A 19,457-nucleotide genomic window follows, 5' to 3' on the forward strand; every position below is an offset into this window, starting at 1 on the left:
TGCTGCATCTTCGTCAGTTTCCAAATATGTATTGTCACGAACCCCGTGACGGGAATAAAGGACCAGCAGAGATGGAAAATACTTTGGAGTCCAGTATTGTTATAAAGTAATAATATTTATTAGTAACTACACAATACAGTAATATAAATGTAGATAAATCAAACAGGTTAGCAATGACTACATAAAAGTAAGTGTGGAATATATGTGTATGAGAAACCAAGCTTCTTTAAGTCTAGGGGTAAAAAGATAGTCTTACGATGATGAGTAAACTTCAGTTCAGTTTGGTTCGTGGTATTGAGTTGAGTAGTGATGGAGAGAGAGAGGGAGAGATTTGAGTCTACAGGCGAGCTGACGCCGTCGATCTTCTCGTTGTCCTTCGAAATCCTTTAAAAGTCACCGACTGTGACTTTAACAAAGGGGACTGGTTTTCTGTGGTGGAGCTATCCCCCAGGCGAGGGTGGACACATGGACAACTCCCTACCAGTCAACCCTTTTCCTTTCCACTGCAAGAGCGACGGATCGATCCGCCTGATCCATCCTCCAAAACCCACTTTTCCTGCGGGCACAACAATGCTCATTCAGTGTCCAGAACATGTGTCTGAGGTCTATCTTCCTGTGCTGAGCATCAACTGTCACTCAAATAACTCCTCCTTCCTTTGTCTGTGAAAGAAATGCAAGCAGGCAAAAGTCCTTGAGAAGTGTCAACAACCTGCCGAAAATCATAACATTGAGTGTCCATTAAATAACGCTGCCTTCGGTCACCATAGCAACTTACGAGCTGCTCGGTGCTGTCTCCAACTCAGCAGAAATCCAAAAGTTAACCAGGTCTTTCTCGTTCCTTAAAGTGACAGTCCAACAGTTAGTCTTCGTCTCTCTCTCTCTCTTCAAAACAAGATTTCAATGTTAAATAACTCTCTTTCTCTTTTCAAAAGCACAGTTAATAGGGGTGAACAAACACATTTCATAGGGGTAATTCCGGACCCCGTCACAGAATCATACACAAATAACTTGTTAAAGAGTTGAAGACCACGAGTGAAAGACGCTGGTGTAAATTATCCACACAATTCTTAGTACGGAAAAAACGCTCCAAAAGCCACCTGGAAACTTAATACAAATCCTTTAGATCCTCGGCATTGCTTTTTGAGGGAGGGTAAGATCCAGTGGGCAAGCATTCCCAAGAGAAAGGACCGAATCTGACGTTCAGGTAGGATTAACCAAGACTAGGAACAATTTCATATTAAAGCCATGATACAATGAGTTATAAACGAGGTGTGTTCCCTCACTTTCCCACACCTTCTTCCTGAAATGTTAACTCTGCTTCTCTCTCTACAGGCGCTGACTGACCTGCTGATTGTTTTCTGAATTTGCTGATCTTACTTCAGATTTCAGTGAAAATGAACTGGTGTTCCATGCCAGCATGCCCACCTGAGCCCCTTTCCGTTCTCCTGCGTTTGACCTGTCTCCCTCTCTTCTCACTGCTACCATCGGGCGGGAGGTGCAGGAGTCTTGTGTCCTGAGCGGCCAGGTTCAGGAGCAGGTGGTGCCCTGGAGCCACTGGACTCCTGGCCTTCACTCGCCCCGGTGTTGAACCGACTCTGTTGCCTGTAGACTCACTTTGGGGGACTCTGCCTTTGTTCTGTAGGAACTTCCAGGGATTCTCTTGTATTTATTTATTTTCCTGTGGATGCCAGCAAGAAAATAAATCCTAGTGTTGTTTATGGTGTCCTGTACGTACTTTGGTAATAAGTTTACTTTGGATTTTGAAATTTCCAGCATCTGCAGTACAATTTTTTCCAGGAGTTAAGAAGCTGTGAGGTAATTCCAAAGGCGCGGGTCTCGAAGGGTGTGTGATTCCTCCGCCAGCTGGTGATGTGTTCTAAGCTTCACCGGATTTTGAGCCTCGTGTTGGTTGCTTTTCCAAAAGTAAACTTCTATTGACAACAAAAGAAGCACAATTAGCGAGAACAGCCGTGGGCAAATGATGAGATTTTACACGTTATAACGATCAGGCCAACCTGCTTCTGTCCCACTGTTTCGTACTTTAAGAGGGCAGCTCATCAATAGGATTTCCACAATGGAACAAGTCAGCAAATAGATTTCCCATCTGTGATACAACCCACCAATAGGATTTCCTCTCTGTAGTAAAACCCACCAATAGGATTTCCTCTCAGTGGTAAAACCACCAATACGATTTCCTCTCTGTAGTAAAACCCACCAATAGGATTTCCTCTCAGTGGTAAAACCCACCAATAGGATTTCCTCTCAGTGGTAAAACCCACCAATAGGATTTCCTCTCAGTGGTAAAACCCACCAATAGGATTTCCCATCTGTGATACAACTTACCAATAGGATTTCCTCTCAGTGGTAAAACCCACCAATAGGATTTCTTCTCAGTGGTAAAACCCACCAATAGGATTTCTTCTCAGTGGTAAAACCACCAATACGATTTCCTCTCTGTAGTAAAACCCACCAATAGGATTTCCTCTCAGTGGTAAAACCCACCAATAGAATTTCCTCTCAGTGGTAAAACCCACCAATAGGATTTCCCATCTGTGATACAACTTACCAATAGGATTTCCTCTCAGTGGTAAAACCCACCAATAGGATTTCTTCTCAGTGGTAAAACCCACCAATAGGATTTCTTCTCAGTGGTAAAACCCACCAATAGGATTTCCTCTCAGTGGTAAAACCCACCAATAGGATTTCCTCTCAGTGGTAAAACCCACCAATAGGATTTCCTCTCAGTGGTAAAACCCACCAATAGGATTTCCTCTCAGTGGTAAAACCCACCAATAGGATTTCCTCTCAGTGGTAAAACCCACCAATAGGATTTCCCATCTGTGAAACAACCCACCATAGGATTTCGCTATGTGATACAACTTACCAATAAGTTTTCCTCTCTGTGGTAAAATCCACCAATAGGATTACCCCAGAGGGATATAAGTTACCAATACAATTTCCCCAACAAGAGAAGATCTGCAGAAGCTGAAAATCAAAGTAACACACACCAAATGCTGGAGGAACTCAGTAGGCCAGGCAGCACCTATGGAAAGGAGTAAACAATCGACGTTTTGGGCCGAGACTCGTCATCAGAACCTGACCAATACATACATTTCATGTGTATTAATACAATTTCCCCTCTGTGTACAACCCACCAATAGGATTCCCCCTCTTAATACAGCCAATAGAATTTTCCCTCTGTGGTAGAACTTACCAATAAGATTTTCTTTCTGTAGTACAACTTACCAATAGGATTTTCTCTCTGTAATACCAACCCACCAATAGGGATTTAGCTGCATCATGTAGGCCATCAATCACGGTTGAACATGCCCCTGTGTGTCTGTAGATGAGTCAGGCAGTGATACTGTCCTGTCTGATAGCACAGTGAAACCTCTTCAAAGTGATCGTGAGGGTAGATAACTGGGGCTGGAACAGAAGATCCCAGCTGTCACACCCACCTGAAGGAACGGGCTTGTGTCAGGAACCGCCGAGCTTTAGTAATTTCTTCAGAGAGCCTCTTTAGATCGTCACCCTCAAAGGCAGGAAGGTTGGGGTTCTGTAAGCAGAGAAACAGACAAAAGAGCCACTGAAGGACACACTTATTAAAGACTGAGGTTTTAAGGGCTAATGTCCCACTAAACAATAAACACTGTATAACTCTCCATCAAACTCAAAGGCTGTGTTACCCAACTACGGTTGCATAGATCGTGTTTCAGGTCCCAGTCGAACTGCTGGGGCAGAGAACGTGACTGTCAGTACAAGGACCCGGCATTTCTTATACAATCAAACAGCAGGAAAGCAGGCCCTTTGGCCCATCGAGTCCATAGTGACCCTCACCTATTTTCCCAATCCTACACTAACGCCATGTTCCTATCAATTCCTCCCCCCCCAGATTCTACCAAAGACATCCAAGACCACGTTTGGAGTATTGTGTGCAATTCTGGTCACCCTGCTACAGGAAGATGTCATTAAACTAGAAAGGGTGCAAGAAAGATTTGTGAACATGTTCCTGTGAATGAAGGGCTTTTAATTTAGAGATTTTTGGTTCTCACACATCCTTAAATTATGCTGATCACACATTGCTAATAATCCTGCCCTTACTGGGAGACTTCGCTGTAGTTTTAGTCATGAATTTTGTTTTGCTATGATTGCTAGAGATTCTCTGTTGAGTAAGTAAAACAGAATATTTGCTGTTCTGTGAACAAATTAAGTCCGTTTGCTGTTCTACGAATAGACTCTGTTTGTCATTTTATAAACAAATAGACTCTGTTTGTTACGTTTGTTGTTCTGTAAACAAATAAACTTTGTTCGTTGTTCTGTGAACAAAGAGACTATCCACTGGCTTCATACAGGTGTCAAATATCAGTATAGAAATTATCAGTTACAACAGGAAATTAGATAACAACTAGTAACTTTAAATAAAGTAATTTCATTAACTTACATCTTCATCAGAAAATCCTTCCGCTATCATCTTGTGCGCCACCAGCTGCCCATCAAGGGCTCCATGACAACGATGGAAACGCCCTCTGGTCTGGGCTGCCAGATTCTTGAGGAACTCATCGGCAATGCTGTCGATAAAACACCAGGGATTAATAGGCCGACTGGGCAGAATCTGTCCGCATCAACAGAGGGTCCAGGATGAGTGGGGAGTCTCCTGTCGGTCCCACTTTCCCCCCATTTCCCATTGCTTCCCAGTAACTGTAACTAGCTGGTTAACACACTGCTCCTCTATTCATTTCAAAAGTTCAAAGTAAATTTATTTTCAGAGTATGTACTGTATCTGTCACCAGATACTATCCTGAGATTCATTTTCTTGCATGCATTCACAATAAACAAAAATCCAGCAGAACATGCCGGAGTATTGTGAGCAGCTTTGTGCCCCCCCATCTAAGAAAGGATGTGCTGGCGTTGGAGAATGATCCTGGGAACGAAAGGGTTAATTGATGAGGTTAGGACAAGTGTTTGATGGCTCTGGGCCTGGACTTGCTGGAGTTTAGTAGAAAGTGGGGGGTGGGGAGAGAATGTCATTGAGATATGCCAAATATGGAGTGGAATGCATGTTTCCAATAATGGGGGAACGAAGGCCCCAGAATAGAGGGATGTCCTTTTAGAACAGAATTGTTTTTAGCCAGAGGGTGGTGAATCTGTGGAATTCGCTGTCACCAACGGCTGTGGAGGTCAAGTCACTGGGTACAGATACCAGTGATATTAAATCAGATTGTGATTCTATACTCAAAGTGGAGATTTGATTAGTCAGGTTGTCCGAGGTAATGGGGAGAAGGCAGAGAGTGGAGTTGAGAGGATAATGAATTAACCATGATGGAATGATGCAGCAGACTCGATGGGCTGAATGGCCAACAGTACATCTTATGGTAAGTCAGTGGGAGGATAGTGTATAGGTCAACAGCGAGAGACACAGCTCCAGATCCGGGTGGGGACATGGCAGATGTTTAATCCGAGGTGTTACACTTTGCAGGTCACACGTAACTGGGCCGTTAATGGCCGGCTCCTGAGGAGCACTGGTGTACAGAGGGAGGTCGGGGGGCAATCTACGGCTCCCTGTAAGTGACCACGCAAGTAGACAGGGTGGTAGGGGAGATATTTGGCACATTTGCCTTCACTGGTTTGGCTACTCGGCCAAGAGGAGCACAACCTTGTCGTTGGGTTTGGAGGCTCGCCTGCCTTAATGACCCGGAGAGCTACGCTGGCCGGAGTCAGGGTTTTATGCTTTGGCTCTTGGTAGGTTCATCCATGCCAAACAGGTCAAAGGGTGAGAGGTCAGACTAAGAGTGGTCCACCAGTCCTCCAGGGTCAGAGGCTCGACGCAGGGCTAATCACCCTGACTGGTCGAACAAAACTGATATGGAAACAGCAATGAAGAATCCTTCTACAGCCCACCTGTGTGGGACAGTATTCCAGGGAGAGACACAGGTAGAGGACCTTCACCGCTGCCTGAATGCCAGCGGGGTAACGGGCAGGAAGTAAGGAAGGTTTGCACAAGGAAGTCATGTTGCAGTTGTTAGGAGTTTACAATTGGGAGTTTTGGGTGCTGTTCTCTTTGCCACATTAGAGGGGGTGATATGGAGCTTTTGGAGAGACCACAATATATAGGAGCAGAATTAGGCAATTTGGCCCCTCTAGTCTGTTCTGCTATTTCATCACAACTGCTCCAATTGCCTTTCAGCCCGAAGCTCCTGCCTTTGCCCCGTATTCCTTCACGTTCTGACTAACCAAGAATCTCTCAACCTCTGCCTTAAACAGACATAAAGACTTGGCCTCCACAGCTGCCTGTAGCAAAGAATTCCACAGATTTACCACCCTCTGGCTAAAGAAATTCCTCCTCATTTCCATTCTAAATGGACACTCCTCTACTCTGAGGCAGTGCCCTCTGGTCCGAGACTCCCCCTCCATAGGGAACATCCTCTCCACATCCACCCTATCTAGGCCTTTCAACATTTGATAGATGACAGGGGGCAAGAATTTTTTTCATATAGAGTGGTGGGTGCAAGCAGATATGATCAAGGTGATTAGGAGGCATTTTACACCGTCCCATGTGGGGTGTAGGGGATGTCCAGAGAGGGGTAACACCTCTGGCGAAGGGGTTTGTCGTGTCCAGTCTGGGGCAGCTCGCTCACCCTTGGTCCCCACCAAACACTCGGCTCTCACCTGTGGCTCTGAGTAGCGGTTTGCATGGGACAGAGGCCACACCCCAGTACACCACTTTGACGGGTGAGGGTAAACCAGGTGAGGGTACCTGGCAGCCTCTCACCTCAGTGAGTTAGGGATATGCTTGTCCAAGCATGCACACTTAGCCCTGGAGGACTGGGCGGATGAGACCTACAGAGGTTGGAAAGTGGTATTGTAACGCTCTGTGGACAACGAGGCAAAGACATGATAAACCAGTACTACACAGGCCCATGAACAAGAGGGATATGGTTGACGTGCTGGCAGGAGGGATGAATAATCTGTGGGCCAATTTGCTGTCCCGCCCTGCATTCACCTGTCGGTGCAGTTGAACGAGACGGTGTGGACTTTCACTCCCCGGCCGAGGTTCATCTGCTGCGTCTCCTCCAGAACCAGCTGGCAGCTGGTATTGGGCTTGCCGTCCGTCAGCAGGTAGACTCCCTGCACGTCCACATGCTGAAAGGCCCTCTGTTAGCAAGAGACAGCAGGTGAGACCTCCACCACCCTCAGCTCTCCAATGCAGTCGGCTGCCCTCACCCACACCCGCGTTACTTTCACACAAGCCTCCCTGCAGAATCTGATCTCAGAAGAACATAAAAAAGAGCAGTCGTCGGCCACTCGACCCTGGAGCCTGCTCCACCAATCAATACAATCATGGCTAGTCCGACTGTCTCAGCTCCACCCACCTCTGTTTTCCCTGTAATCCTTAATTCCCTTTATAAGCAAAAATCTATCTGACTGTGTCTTAAATATATTTAATGATGTAGCCTCTACTGCCTCCCTGGGCAGAGAATTCCACAGATTCACCACTCTCTGGGAAAAAACTTTTCTTGTTATTTGCTTATTTAGAGATCCAGGCCAACGAGCCCACTCTGCCCAATTAACCTGCTAACCCATCTGTACGTCTTTGGAACGTGGGAGGAAACCAGAGCACCCAGAGGAAACAGACACAGCCACGAGGAGAACGTACAGACAGTGGGGGGAAATGAACCCGAGTCGCTGGTGTGGTAATAGGGAATACAGTTACGCCAACTGCCACGCCACCGTGCTGAGCAGCTCCTCACCTCGGTCCCAAATCTAATCTCCGAATCCTGAGGCTCTGTCCCCTGGTTCTAGTCTCACCTACCAATGGAAACATCTTTCCTGCCTCTATCTTACCCAGCCCTTTCCGAATTATGCGTGCTTTATACGATCCCGTATCACCCCTCTCCCCAACACGCACTGTACCTCATCATTCACCTCAGCCTTCAAATTCCCATCCCTGTGGGCAAATCCCTCCACAATAGAGTAATTCCTCCACAATGGAGAAATTCCCTCCTTATGGATAAATTCCTCCACAATGGTGAAAAGATCCTTGTGGGCAAATTCCTCCACAATGGAGAAATTCCGTCCTTGTGGGCAAATTCCTCCACAATGGAGAAAAGATCTTATCTACCTTATGCCTGTTTGTCCATTTCTTATACTTTTATACGATTCGATCAGGTCACACCTCTGCCTCCTTCACCCCAGAGAAAACAACCCCAGCCTGTCTCATCTTTCCTCATACCTAAAGTTTTCTAATCCAGGTTGACAACCTGGTGAATCTCCTCTGCACTCGCTCCAGTGTGACCACATCCTCCTATAGTGTGGTGACCGGGACTGCACTCAGTACCCCATGTGTTGTCTACTAATGCTTTGTAAAGTTGCAACATAACCTCTCAACTCCTATATTCTGTTCCCTGGCCAACGCAGACAAGCTCGGCACAAGCCTCCTATCTGCCCCGTTGCCGCTTTCAGGGCGGCCCTTTCGTCTGTCACCAGAGACTCTACAGATACGTTGTGGAGAGCATTCTGACTGGTGTGAACAGGATGGGAAACAGCTCCAGAGGGATGTAAACAGCCAGCTCCATCACGGGCACCAGCCTCCCCAGCACCAGGACAACTTCGAAAGGCGTTGCCTTTCATCGTTAAGGACCCCCACCATCCAGGACATGCCCTCTTCCCATTGCTACCATCAGGGAGGAGGTACAGGAGCCTGAAGACACACACTCAATGTTTCAGAAACAGCTTCTTCCCCTCTGCCATCAGATTTCTGAATGGACAATGAACCATGAACACTACCTCACTAACTTTGCTCTTTTTACACTGCTCATTTAACCTATTTTATGTATTTCTTATTGTAATTCATAGTGTATTTTATATATTGCACTGTACTGCTGCCACAAAACAACAAGTTTTATGACAAATCGGTAACATTAAACCGGATTTTGATTCAGGTTCTGAGCTGTGGGCTTGAACCCCATCGGTTGCTCTCTGTAACCTCCTCTGGTCCAACAACCTGCTGAACTCTCCGCCCGTAGCAAATACCCAGTTTGCTGATCCTCCTCCCCGTCTGCCTTCACCCATGGACTCCAATCCTCCCTCTACTCAGTTCTCTGAATGTAACTTGGTCTTCAGCAGTTTGGTAATATTCAAAGACTCTCCCATGGGCTATATAAATGAAAGTTGTTGTTGGTGTGCTGAGTGTCCCTTGGGGTAACCAACCAGAGTGACAGTGAGAGGAACAGGTTACATCCTCACACCTTCCTGGTGTCAGTGAGACCCGTTACCTGTTCCACAGACTTCTGAATATCCAGCCCAAATTTCCACCTGCCCCCACTGTTTCCCCAACAATCCTAAGGACCGGCAACTCGATGGGCTGAACAGACTCTATCCCATTCCCCGCTCGCCTATGCCAAGCCGAGTGGACGGTCTCCGGTGGGTGCCGAGCACAGGCCAGGCCATGGGACGAGTGGTCAGTGCCGGATACTGACCTGTAGTGCCTCTAGAGTGCAGGTGTTTCCATGGGCGACGGAGCTTGAGACCCACTGAACAGCGTCATGGCAGGCATCATCAGTGGCCTCCACCAGCTCCTCCCTCCAACTGTCCACATGCTCCGCGAACGACAGCAGGTTGAAGCTGGAACAACAGACGTGGCAATAAATGAGTGATCTCAAGTCTCTTTCTCCCCACAGCCACTGGCTGACCAGCTGGGCATTTCCACCTTACCCTGACCAGCTTAAAGTGTATCCACTCCCAATGAAGTCTCCAGTTTGGTTCACCTCAGCTTCTTTACTTGACCATCCCACTTGTTCCCCCAACCCTCTGCATACTCCTATCTCCCCTTGCCCTGTACCATTTTAATACAGTGAAATTCCAATCTTCACCCCTCTCACTGTACCGTTCCAATCTTCACCCCTCTCCCTGTACCGTTTCAATCTTCATCCCTCTCCCCGTACCGTTTCAATTTTCACCCCTCTCCCCATACGGTTCCAATCTTCATCCCTCTCCCCGTACCGTTCCAAACTTCACCCCTCTCCCCGTACCATTCCAATCTTCATCCCTCTCCCCGTACCGTTCCAATCTTCACCCCTCTCCCCATACCATTCCAATCTTCACCCCTCTCCCCGTACGGTTCCAATCTTCACCCCTCTCCCCGTACCATTCCAATCTTCACATCTCTCCCCATACCGTTCCAATCTTCGCCCCTCTCCCAGTACCATTCCAATCTTCATCCCTCTCCCCGTACCGTTTCAATTTTCACTCCTCTCCCCATACAGTTCCAATCTTCACCCCTCTCCCCGTACCGTGCCAAACTTCACCCCTCTCCCCATACAGTTCCAATCTCCACCCCTCTCCCCGTACGGTTCCAATCTCCACCCCTCTCCCCGTACCTTTCCAATCTTCACCCCTCTCCCCGTACCGTTCCAATCGTCACCCCTCTCCCCGTACCGTTCCAATCTTCACCCTTCTCCCAATACCGTTCCAATCTTCACCCCTCTCCCCATACTGTTCCAATCTTCACCCCTCTCCCCGTACGGTTCCAATCTTCACCCCTCTCCCCGTACCATTCCAATCTTCACCCCTCTCCCCGTACCTTTCCAATCTCCACCCCTCTCCCCGTACCTTTCCAATCTCCACCCCTCTCCCCGTACGGTTCCAATCTTCACCCCTCTCCCCGTACCTTTCCAATCTTCACCCCTCTCCCCGTACCGTTCCAATCGTCACCCCTCTCCCCGTACCGTTCCAATCTTCACCCCTCTCCCCATACAGTTCCAATCTTCACCCCTCTCCCCGTACCATTCCAATCTTCATCCCTCTCCCCACACCGTTCCAATCTTCACCCCTCTCCCAATACCGTTCCAATCTTCACCCCTCTCCCCATACTGTTCCAATCTTCACCCCTCTCCCCGTACGGTTCCAATTTTCATCCCTCTCCCCGTACCTTTCCAATCTCCACCCCTCTCCCCGTACAGTTCCAATCTCCACCCCTCTCCCCGTACCTTTCCAATCTCCACCCCTCTCCCAGTACGGTTCCAATCTCCACCCCTCTCCCCGTACCGTTCTAATCGTCACCCCTCTCCCCATACTGTTCCAATCTTCACCCCTCTCCCCGTACGGTTCCAATCTCCACCCCTCTCCCCGTACCTTTCCAATCTCCACCCCTCTCCCCGTACGGTTCCAATCTCCACCCCTCTCCCCGTACCTTTCCAATCTTCACCCCTCTCCCCATACAGTTCCAATCTTCACCCCTCTCCCCATACAGTTCCAATCTTCACCCCTCTCCCCGTACAGTTCCAATCTCCACCCCTCTCCCCGTATGGTTCCAATCTCCACCCCTCTCCCAATACCGTTCCAATCTCCACCCCTCTCCCCGTACCGTTCCAATCGTCACCCCTCTCCCAATACCGTTCCAATCTTCACCCCTCTCCCCGTACCGTTCCAATCTTCACCCCTCTCCCCGTATGGTTCCAATCTTCACCCCTCTCCCTGTACCATTCCAATCTTCACCCTCTCCCCGTACTGTTCCAATCTCCACCCCTCTCCCTGTACCGTTCCAATCTCCACCCCTCTCCCCATACCATTCCAATCTCCACCGCTCTCCCCGTATGGTTCCAATCTTCACCCTTCTCCCCGTACCTTTCCAATCTTCATCCCTCTCCACGTACCGTTCCAATCTCCACCCCTCTCCCTGTACCATTCCAATCTCCACCCCTCTCCCTGTACCGTTCCAATCTCCACCCCTCTCCCCGTACTGTTCCAATCTTCACCCCTCTCCCCATACAGTTCCAATCTTCACCCCTCTCCCTGTACCGTTCCAATCTCCACCCCTCTCCCCATACTGTTCCAATCTTCACCCCTCTCCCCATACAGTTCCAATCTTCACCCCTCTCCCCGTACCATTCCAATCTTCATCCCTCTCCCCGTACGGTTCCAATCTTCACCCCTCTCCCCGTACGGTTCCAATCTCCACCCCTCTCCCCGTACCTTTCCAATCTCCACCCCTCTCCCCGTACGGTTCCAATCTCCACCCCTCTCCCCGTACCTTTCCAATCTTCACCCCTCTCCCCATACAGTTCCAATCTTCACCCCTCTCCCCGTACAGTTCCAATCTCCACCCCTCTCCCCGTACGGTTCCAATCTCCACCCCTCTCCCAATACCGTTCCAATCGTCACCCCTCTCCCAATACCGTTCCAATCTTCACCCCTCTCCCCGTACCGTTCCAATCTTCACCCCTCTCCCCGTATGGTTCCAATCTTCACCCCTCTCCCTGTACCATTCCAATCTTCACCCTCTCCCCGTACTGTTCCAATCTTCACCCCTCTCCCCATACCATTCCAATCTCCACCGCTCTCCCTGTATGGTTCCAATCTTCACCCTTCTCCCCGTACCTTTCCAATCTTCATCCCTCTCCACGTACCGTTCCAATCTCCACCCCTCTCCCTGTACCGTTCCAATCTCCACCCCTCTCCCCGTACTGTTCCAATCTTCACCCCTCTCCCCATACAGTTCCAATCTTCACCCCTCTCCCTGTACCATTCCAATCTTCACCCCTCTCCCCGTACGGTTCCAATCTTCACCCCTCTCCCTGTACCGTTCCAATCTCCACCCCTCTCCCCGTACTGTTCCAATCTTCACCCCTCTCCCCATACAGTTCCAATCTTTACCCCTCTCCCCGTACCATTCCAATCTTCACCCCTCTCCCCGTACGGTTCCAATCTTCACCCCTCTCCCTGTACCGTTCCAATCTCCACCCCTCTCCCCGTACTGTTCCAATCTTCACCCCTCTCCCCATACAGTTCCAATCTTCACCCCTCTCCTCGTACCATTCCAATCTTCATCCCTCTCCCCGTACCGTTCCAATCTTCACCCCTCTCCCCATACAGTTCCAATCTTCACCCCTCTCCTCGTACCATTCCAATCTTCATCCCGCTCCCCATACCGTTCCAATCGTCACTGAAATATTGAAACATATTCGAGTGAAGTGTGTTGTATTGTGTCTGCGACCAACACAGTCTGAGATGTGTTGGGGGCAGTCTGCAATTGTTGCCAAGCTTCTGGTGCCAACACAGTGTGCCCACAACTTACTGACCCGAATCTGTACGTATTTGGAAAGTGGGAGGATTGTAGAAACTGCTTACAGACAGTGGCGGAAATTGAACCCTCTCAGTGATCGCTGCGGCTGTAAATTGATTGTGCTAATTGCTGTTCTACCATGCTGTCCATGTTCTGCCTCGATGCACTGCGTAATGATCTGATCTGTGTGAACAGTACGCAAGGCAAGCTTTTCACTGTATCTCCATACATGTGACAACAATAAACCAACTCCAATTTGTCCACCTGATAGAGTCATTGTTCTGAAACACCCATTCTCTTTCTCTCTCCACAGATGCTACTTGACTTGTCTCCAGCATTTTAGACCATCAGACATAGGAGCAGAATCAGGCCATTCAGCCCATCGAGTCTGCTCCACCATTCCATCATGGCTGATTTATTATCCCTCTAAACCCCTATTCCTTTGACACCTTTGCTTTCAAGAACCGATCAACGTTCGCTTTAAGTACAGAAGATAAATACAACAGTGCAACACAATACAGGCTCTTCGGCCCACAACATTGTTCCAACTTTTAACCTACTCTAAGATCAAACTAACCCTTCCCTCCCATGTAGCCTCCATTTTTTATCACTGGTGTGCCTGAGTGTCTCAAATCTCCCTAATATCTGACATCCCCCGCAAAACTATCCTTCAAACACCTTTAACTACACCCAGTGACCTGGCCTTCACAGTGTCTGTGGCAATGAATTCCACAGATTCACCACCCTCTGGCGAAAGAAATGCCTCCCCATCTCCGTTGTAAAGGGACGTCTGTTTTAATTGTTGTTGTTTGGAACTTCCAATATTTTGATCAGGATCAGAATCAAGTTTAATATCACTGACATATGTTGTGAAATTTTGTTGTTTTGCAACAGCAATACAGTGCAATACCTCATAATTAAAAACTATAAATTACAATAAGAATATACAGAATTGTGCAAAAGTCTTAGGCACATACAGTATATATAACTAGGGCAGCTAAGACATTTGCACAGTACTGTTTATAAAAATTAAATAAACACTGCAAAGAGAGAAAAAGAAAGAAAAAATAATGAGGGTTTATTGTTCATTCAGAAATCTGATGGTGGAGATCTGAACTTTGTCAGAGTTCCAGATCGAACACAATGGGCCAAATGGCCTCTCACTGAGCCTTGAATGTCTCCTTTCCTTGATGACTTTCAATGAGAATGGTTTAATTTTCAAAGTTATAAGTTAATTTATTATCAAAATATGTATTTGTCACCACATACCACCCTGAGATTCATTCCCTAGCTCCTTGCTCTCTGCTCAAATAACTTTCTAAGAAGGAAAGATGTATAAAATGCTTTCTCTTCTGTGCATCTTTCCATAGAAAAATAAGCTCCACAGTTCAGGAATCGGAAATCCTGAGACGTGGATAACTGTGGGGGATCCTTGTCGGAATACCTCCACTGACCAAAGGATTTACATGGAGGGCTTGAGACCTTTCCAAAGGAAGGACTCTGGGCAGGGGATGGGAGAGAGGAGAGGGGAGTGGGAAATTGGAGAGGTGAGGGGAATGAAGGTCTATCCTGGGGGAGGGGGATGGTCTGTGTGTCTGCCAACATGCACCCCCTACACCGCTGTAACCACTTGGGGCTGCTTGTGGATGCGTAGGATGTTGCTGGTAGCAGGTGTGACGCCAAACCAAGCTATCGGACAATTGATGCTAATTGGAGAGATAACAGAGACAATGGAGAAACATTCAAAGTGCTAATAAGAGAGGAGAAAGGGATTAATGGAAAAGAAACACAATTCAGAATATTGACAGACTGGTTGCTTTGAACCTGAACCGTTTGAAGTTTGATGGACAGGTGATACCCCGGCAGGGGGATAAAAAGAACAGGTTCGCTAAGGCACGACACGCACTACGAGATCACGAGATAACGAGACCCTGGAAAGAGCGGTGTGCCCCCACAAGTTGGTGGGAGTTTGGAGGTCCGGTTCGCGGGAACCAACCAGAGGCTCACAGGGTGTAAAGGTACGATCGGTGGGAACCTGGTGTACGTGTCCGCTCTTGCCTGGGTGCCGGGTTCGCCGCGGAAGAACGATCATATCCGGAACAGAGGGGTCACAGTTGGTGACCACAGCGGAATAGAAGACATAAATAAAAAGGTCTGCCCGAAACCAACTGTGAAGACATCAAAGGTCTGACTGAACCAAATTGCATCCCCCCCTACTCCAACGGCACAACAGCGATTACCGCGAACTGTACTAAGCTGAACTGAACTCTGCGTCACTTAAGACTGATCATTTTACCCCTAGACTGCGATAAAGCTTGGTTGATCCCTATTACCCTAGTTCTGTGTACATGTGTGTATTATCATTGCTAACCTGTTGCATTTATATCCTTACGATTAGAGTACTGTGTTACTTATTTCTTTAACCAGACTCCAACGAGTGGTCCATTTCTGCTGGTTTGGCAACCCAGTTACGAGGTACATAACACAGGAAGGAGTCATGAACAGGTCCACTGGAAATCCCCGAGATGTGGATTACTTATGGGGAATGCCCTTGGGAATATCTATCACCTGTGGGGAATCCCCTCGGGAATATCCACTACCTGTGGGGAATCCCAACGGGAATATCCATCACCTGTGGGAGATCCGCTCGTGAATATCCATCGCCTGTGGGGAATCCCAACGAGAATATCTGCACTGACTAAGGGATGGACACAATGGAGGTGTCCGGGGATCTGAGATTCCAGCTCCCACTCCCGCAGGAATCCTGTTCTCAGCACTCACGGCACGGTACTATAGCGGTCAGCGAATCGCTATACTGTGCCAGTGATCACTGACCAGCGTTTGATTCCAACCGCTGACTGTAATTTCTGAATGGATAACAAACCCATATACACTACTTCACTAACCTTATCTTTTGTGCGTGCACTAATTATTGAATTTAATTTTTAAGGTACGGTATACTTCTTACTATATTTTACAGTGTATTTTGTGTAACGCTGCAAAGCAACACATTTCATGACACGTGCCAGCGATATTAAACCTGATTCCGATTCTGAAGGAGATTGCTCATTCTCCCGTGACCGTGTGGGTTTCCACCGGGTGCTCCGGTTTCCTCCCACATTCCGAAGACGTACGAGTTAGGGTTGGTAAACTGTGGGCAGGCTGTGCTGGCACCGGAAGCGTGGCACCACTTGCGGGCTGCCCCCAGCGCATCCTCGGACTGTGCTGGTCACTGTACGTTCCGACGTACACGTCAGATAAAGCGAACCTTTAATCTTTCTCTCACCTGTGGCTATTCCTCCTCAGTTGCTCCCAGATGAGGGAGCTCAGTTCGTTCTTCAGGGCCGCCAGGTGGGGTTCAGTGGAGCCCGACGTGTCCAGCAAGATGCAGACTCTCTTCTCCAGGACTGTTCCGAACAAACGGCGGCTCCCTGTCGGAAAACATTTCCGGAAAACCCACCGTTATCTTGACCATCGACACAAATGAGTCAGCAGATGCTGGAAATCCAGAGCAACACACTAAATTCTGGAGGAACTCAGCAAGTCAATGGAGAGGAATAAACAGTCGACGTTTATCAGGACTGGAAAGGAAGGGAGAAGGGGCCAGAGAAAGAAGGTGGGTGGAGGGACACGAGTACAAGCTGGTAGGTGATAGGTGAGACCCATCTCTTTTTCCATTGCCCATTCTGGTTCCCCGCTCACCCCTTCTCTTCTCCTTGCCTGCCCACCACCTCCCCCAGTGCCTCTCCCATGGTCCACTCTCCTCTCTATCAGATTCCCTCTTCTCCAGCCCTTTATCTTTTCCACACTTCACTTCCCAACCTCTCACCTCATCCCACCCTCCCACCTGATGAGGGTCTCAGCCCAAAATGTCAACGGTTATCTTGACTTGTCCTTACCGACTGCCCTACACATCACTTTCCATTCTGTCCACCATCTCCGATGGTGTCCCATCCCTGGCACACCTTTCGCTCTCCTCCCTGTCCACTTTCCGTAGGTGCTGCCCTCTCTCTATGATTCCCTTGTTCACTCGTCGCTCCCCGTCGATCTCCCTCCCGGCCCACACCCACGCAGGCGTGACAAAGGCTACGCCTGGTTCAGGGCCCTAGACATTAACCCTTCTGTTTGGGTGGGAGTGCGTGCATCTTTTCAATACGTCCCTCCGGAGGGAGGGGAAGCCCTCGGCAGATCCCTCCTCCCACCTCACCCGTCACCCTTCAGGAAGGCTGGGCGGAGCCCATCAACGGCACTCAGTCCAGAGAGCGGAGAGTTTCAGGCTCCGAGGGGTGAAGACATCACCAGCCATGGAGACACCAGGGCCAAGACAGCTCACCCGCATCTCTACTTCCTCAGGAGGCTACAGAAATCTGGTCGGTCCCCGTCGACCCTCACCAGTTTCTATCGGTGCACACTGAAGCACCCCGTCTGGATGCATTACAGCTTGCTCCAGACACTGCCCAGGGCTGTGACCACAAGAAGCTGCAGAGAGTATTGGACACAGCTCAGCGCATCGCAGAAGCCAGCCTCTCCTCCATGGGCTCTGCCTATACCTCTTGCTGCCTCAGTAACGCAGCCAGCAGAATCATAGACCCCACCCAGCCGGACATTCTCTCTCCTCCCCTCAACCATTGGGCAAAAGACACAAAAGCCCAAAAGCACCCACGAGGAAAGGTTGAGTGAGCTCAGGATGAGAGGGGTCCTTGAGGGAGGTGTACAAGATGATAAAAGGCATAGAGAGAGCGGACACTCAGTGGAGAAATACGAGAGGACGTATTTTAAGGTGATTGGCAGAAAGTTTAAGGGGGATGTCAGGGGTAGTTTTTTCCCCCACGGAGTGCTGGGTGCGTGGTTCTCCCTGCCAGGGGTGCTGGTAGAGGCAGATACATTCGGGATAGCTAAGATTCTGTTAGCAAGGCACATGGGTGATAGGGAAATGGAGGGCTGTGTGGGACAGAAGGGTTAGACAGATCTTGGAGTAGGTTAAATGGTCGGGACAAAATTATGGGCCGAAGGGCCTGTACTGTTCTCTGCTCCACCAAACTGGAGGGCAGCTTCTACCCTGCTGCTGTGAGACTACCAAACCTCTTCGGTGATAAAGGTAAATCTACCTCATGGGTGGCCTGTGTGCCTCATTGTCCCACCTGCATCACACTCCCCCTGTATCAGCGACCCTTCACTCTGTGGTAACACACACAAAACGCTGGAGGAACTCAGGTCAGGCAGCATCCATGGAGGGGAATGAACGGCTGACATTTCGGGCTGAGGCCCTTCCTCGGGACTGGAAAGGAAGGGGGCAGGAGTCAGAAAAGCTGCTGAGTTCCTCCGTCATCTTGTGTGCTCCTCTCCTTCATTCAGTCCTCTGCGGATAACGCACAAAGCTTTCTCGCCGTGTCTCGGTACGTGTCAGCGAATTGCGCGGCGTGTCGCTGCGGGGCCCGTCGACAGGGAGACAGGTTCTGTACCTGACAGCAGCCACTGCAGCCGGCCAAGGTACCGGCCAAGGACCTCCTCCACCCGCTCGATGTAACAGTCCAGCTCTTGCGCCTGTAGGTACAGGTGCCTGTGCTCTCCCTGTAACACAGACACAGCGACGTGACCCCCTGAACACCGGCCCCCAAGGGCTCACCCCCACGCTGTCTGCATCACCGTCCCGTACGAGTCAGCAGCAACCGGGCGAAGCTGCAGGGAGCAGGGACTCAGTCCATCGCCTGGAGCAGGTCAGCAGGTTTGGGCCCCTTATCCCAGAACGGACGTGCCAGCATTGGAGACGGTTCAAAGGAGGGTTGCGGAAATGATTAAACGGCTCGTCATATGAGGAGCATTTGATGGCTCTTGGCCTGTACTCACTGGAATTCAGAACAGCGGGGAGAGGGGGTGGAATCTCACTGAAACCTAGTGAATGGTGAAGGGTCATTGCAAGAGTGGAGGGTGGAGAAGATGTTTCCTATGGTGGGAGAGTCTAAGGCCAGAGGGCACACGCCTTAGAACACAGGGAGATCCATCTAGAACGGAGATGAGGAGGAATTTCTTTAGCCAGAGAGTGGCAAATCTGTGGAATTCGTTGCCACAGACAGCTGTGGAGGTCAAGTTGTTGGGTACATTTAAGGCAGAGGTTGATAGATTGGTCAGGGCATGAAGGGATACGGGCAGGAGATTGGGGCTGAGAAGAAAAATGGATCAGCCATGATGAAATGGTGGAGCAGACTCGATGGGCCAAATGGCCTAATTCTGCTCCTATATCTCGTGGTCTTATCTTATACATCACGGGCACATTGCTCCCTCACCATCGGTAGTGTCTACAGGAAGGCAATATCCAAAAATTCCCACCATCCGCGCCACACACCCTGCTGCAGCTACCATTGGCCAGGAGCCTGAAGTCCCAGACCCCCAGCTTCAG

General features: G+C 49.2%; 1 protein-coding gene across 1 annotated transcript in view; it reads right to left on the bottom strand.

Moving 5' to 3' along the window:
• Positions 1 to 201: 201 nt before the first annotated feature.
• Positions 202 to 19,457, bottom strand: part of vwa3a (von Willebrand factor A domain containing 3A) — a 66,314-nt gene continuing 47,058 nt past the window's right edge. The window contains exons 26-32 of the mRNA XM_063057526.1: positions 18,523 to 18,631; positions 16,347 to 16,491; positions 9,477 to 9,621; positions 7,001 to 7,152; positions 4,442 to 4,568; positions 3,459 to 3,556; positions 202 to 1,931 (exon numbers count right to left, since the gene is read on the bottom strand). Of these exons, the coding sequence (XP_062913596.1) occupies positions 1,877 to 1,931; positions 3,459 to 3,556; positions 4,442 to 4,568; positions 7,001 to 7,152; positions 9,477 to 9,621; positions 16,347 to 16,491; positions 18,523 to 18,631 (831 nt within the window). The 3' untranslated portion in view covers positions 202 to 1,876. The remainder of the gene's footprint in view (positions 1,932 to 3,458; positions 3,557 to 4,441; positions 4,569 to 7,000; positions 7,153 to 9,476; positions 9,622 to 16,346; positions 16,492 to 18,522; positions 18,632 to 19,457) is intronic.

Source organism: Mobula hypostoma, chromosome 9 (assembly GCF_963921235.1).
Source record: "Mobula hypostoma chromosome 9, sMobHyp1.1, whole genome shotgun sequence".
Taxonomy (NCBI): Eukaryota; Metazoa; Chordata; class Chondrichthyes; order Myliobatiformes; family Myliobatidae; genus Mobula; species Mobula hypostoma.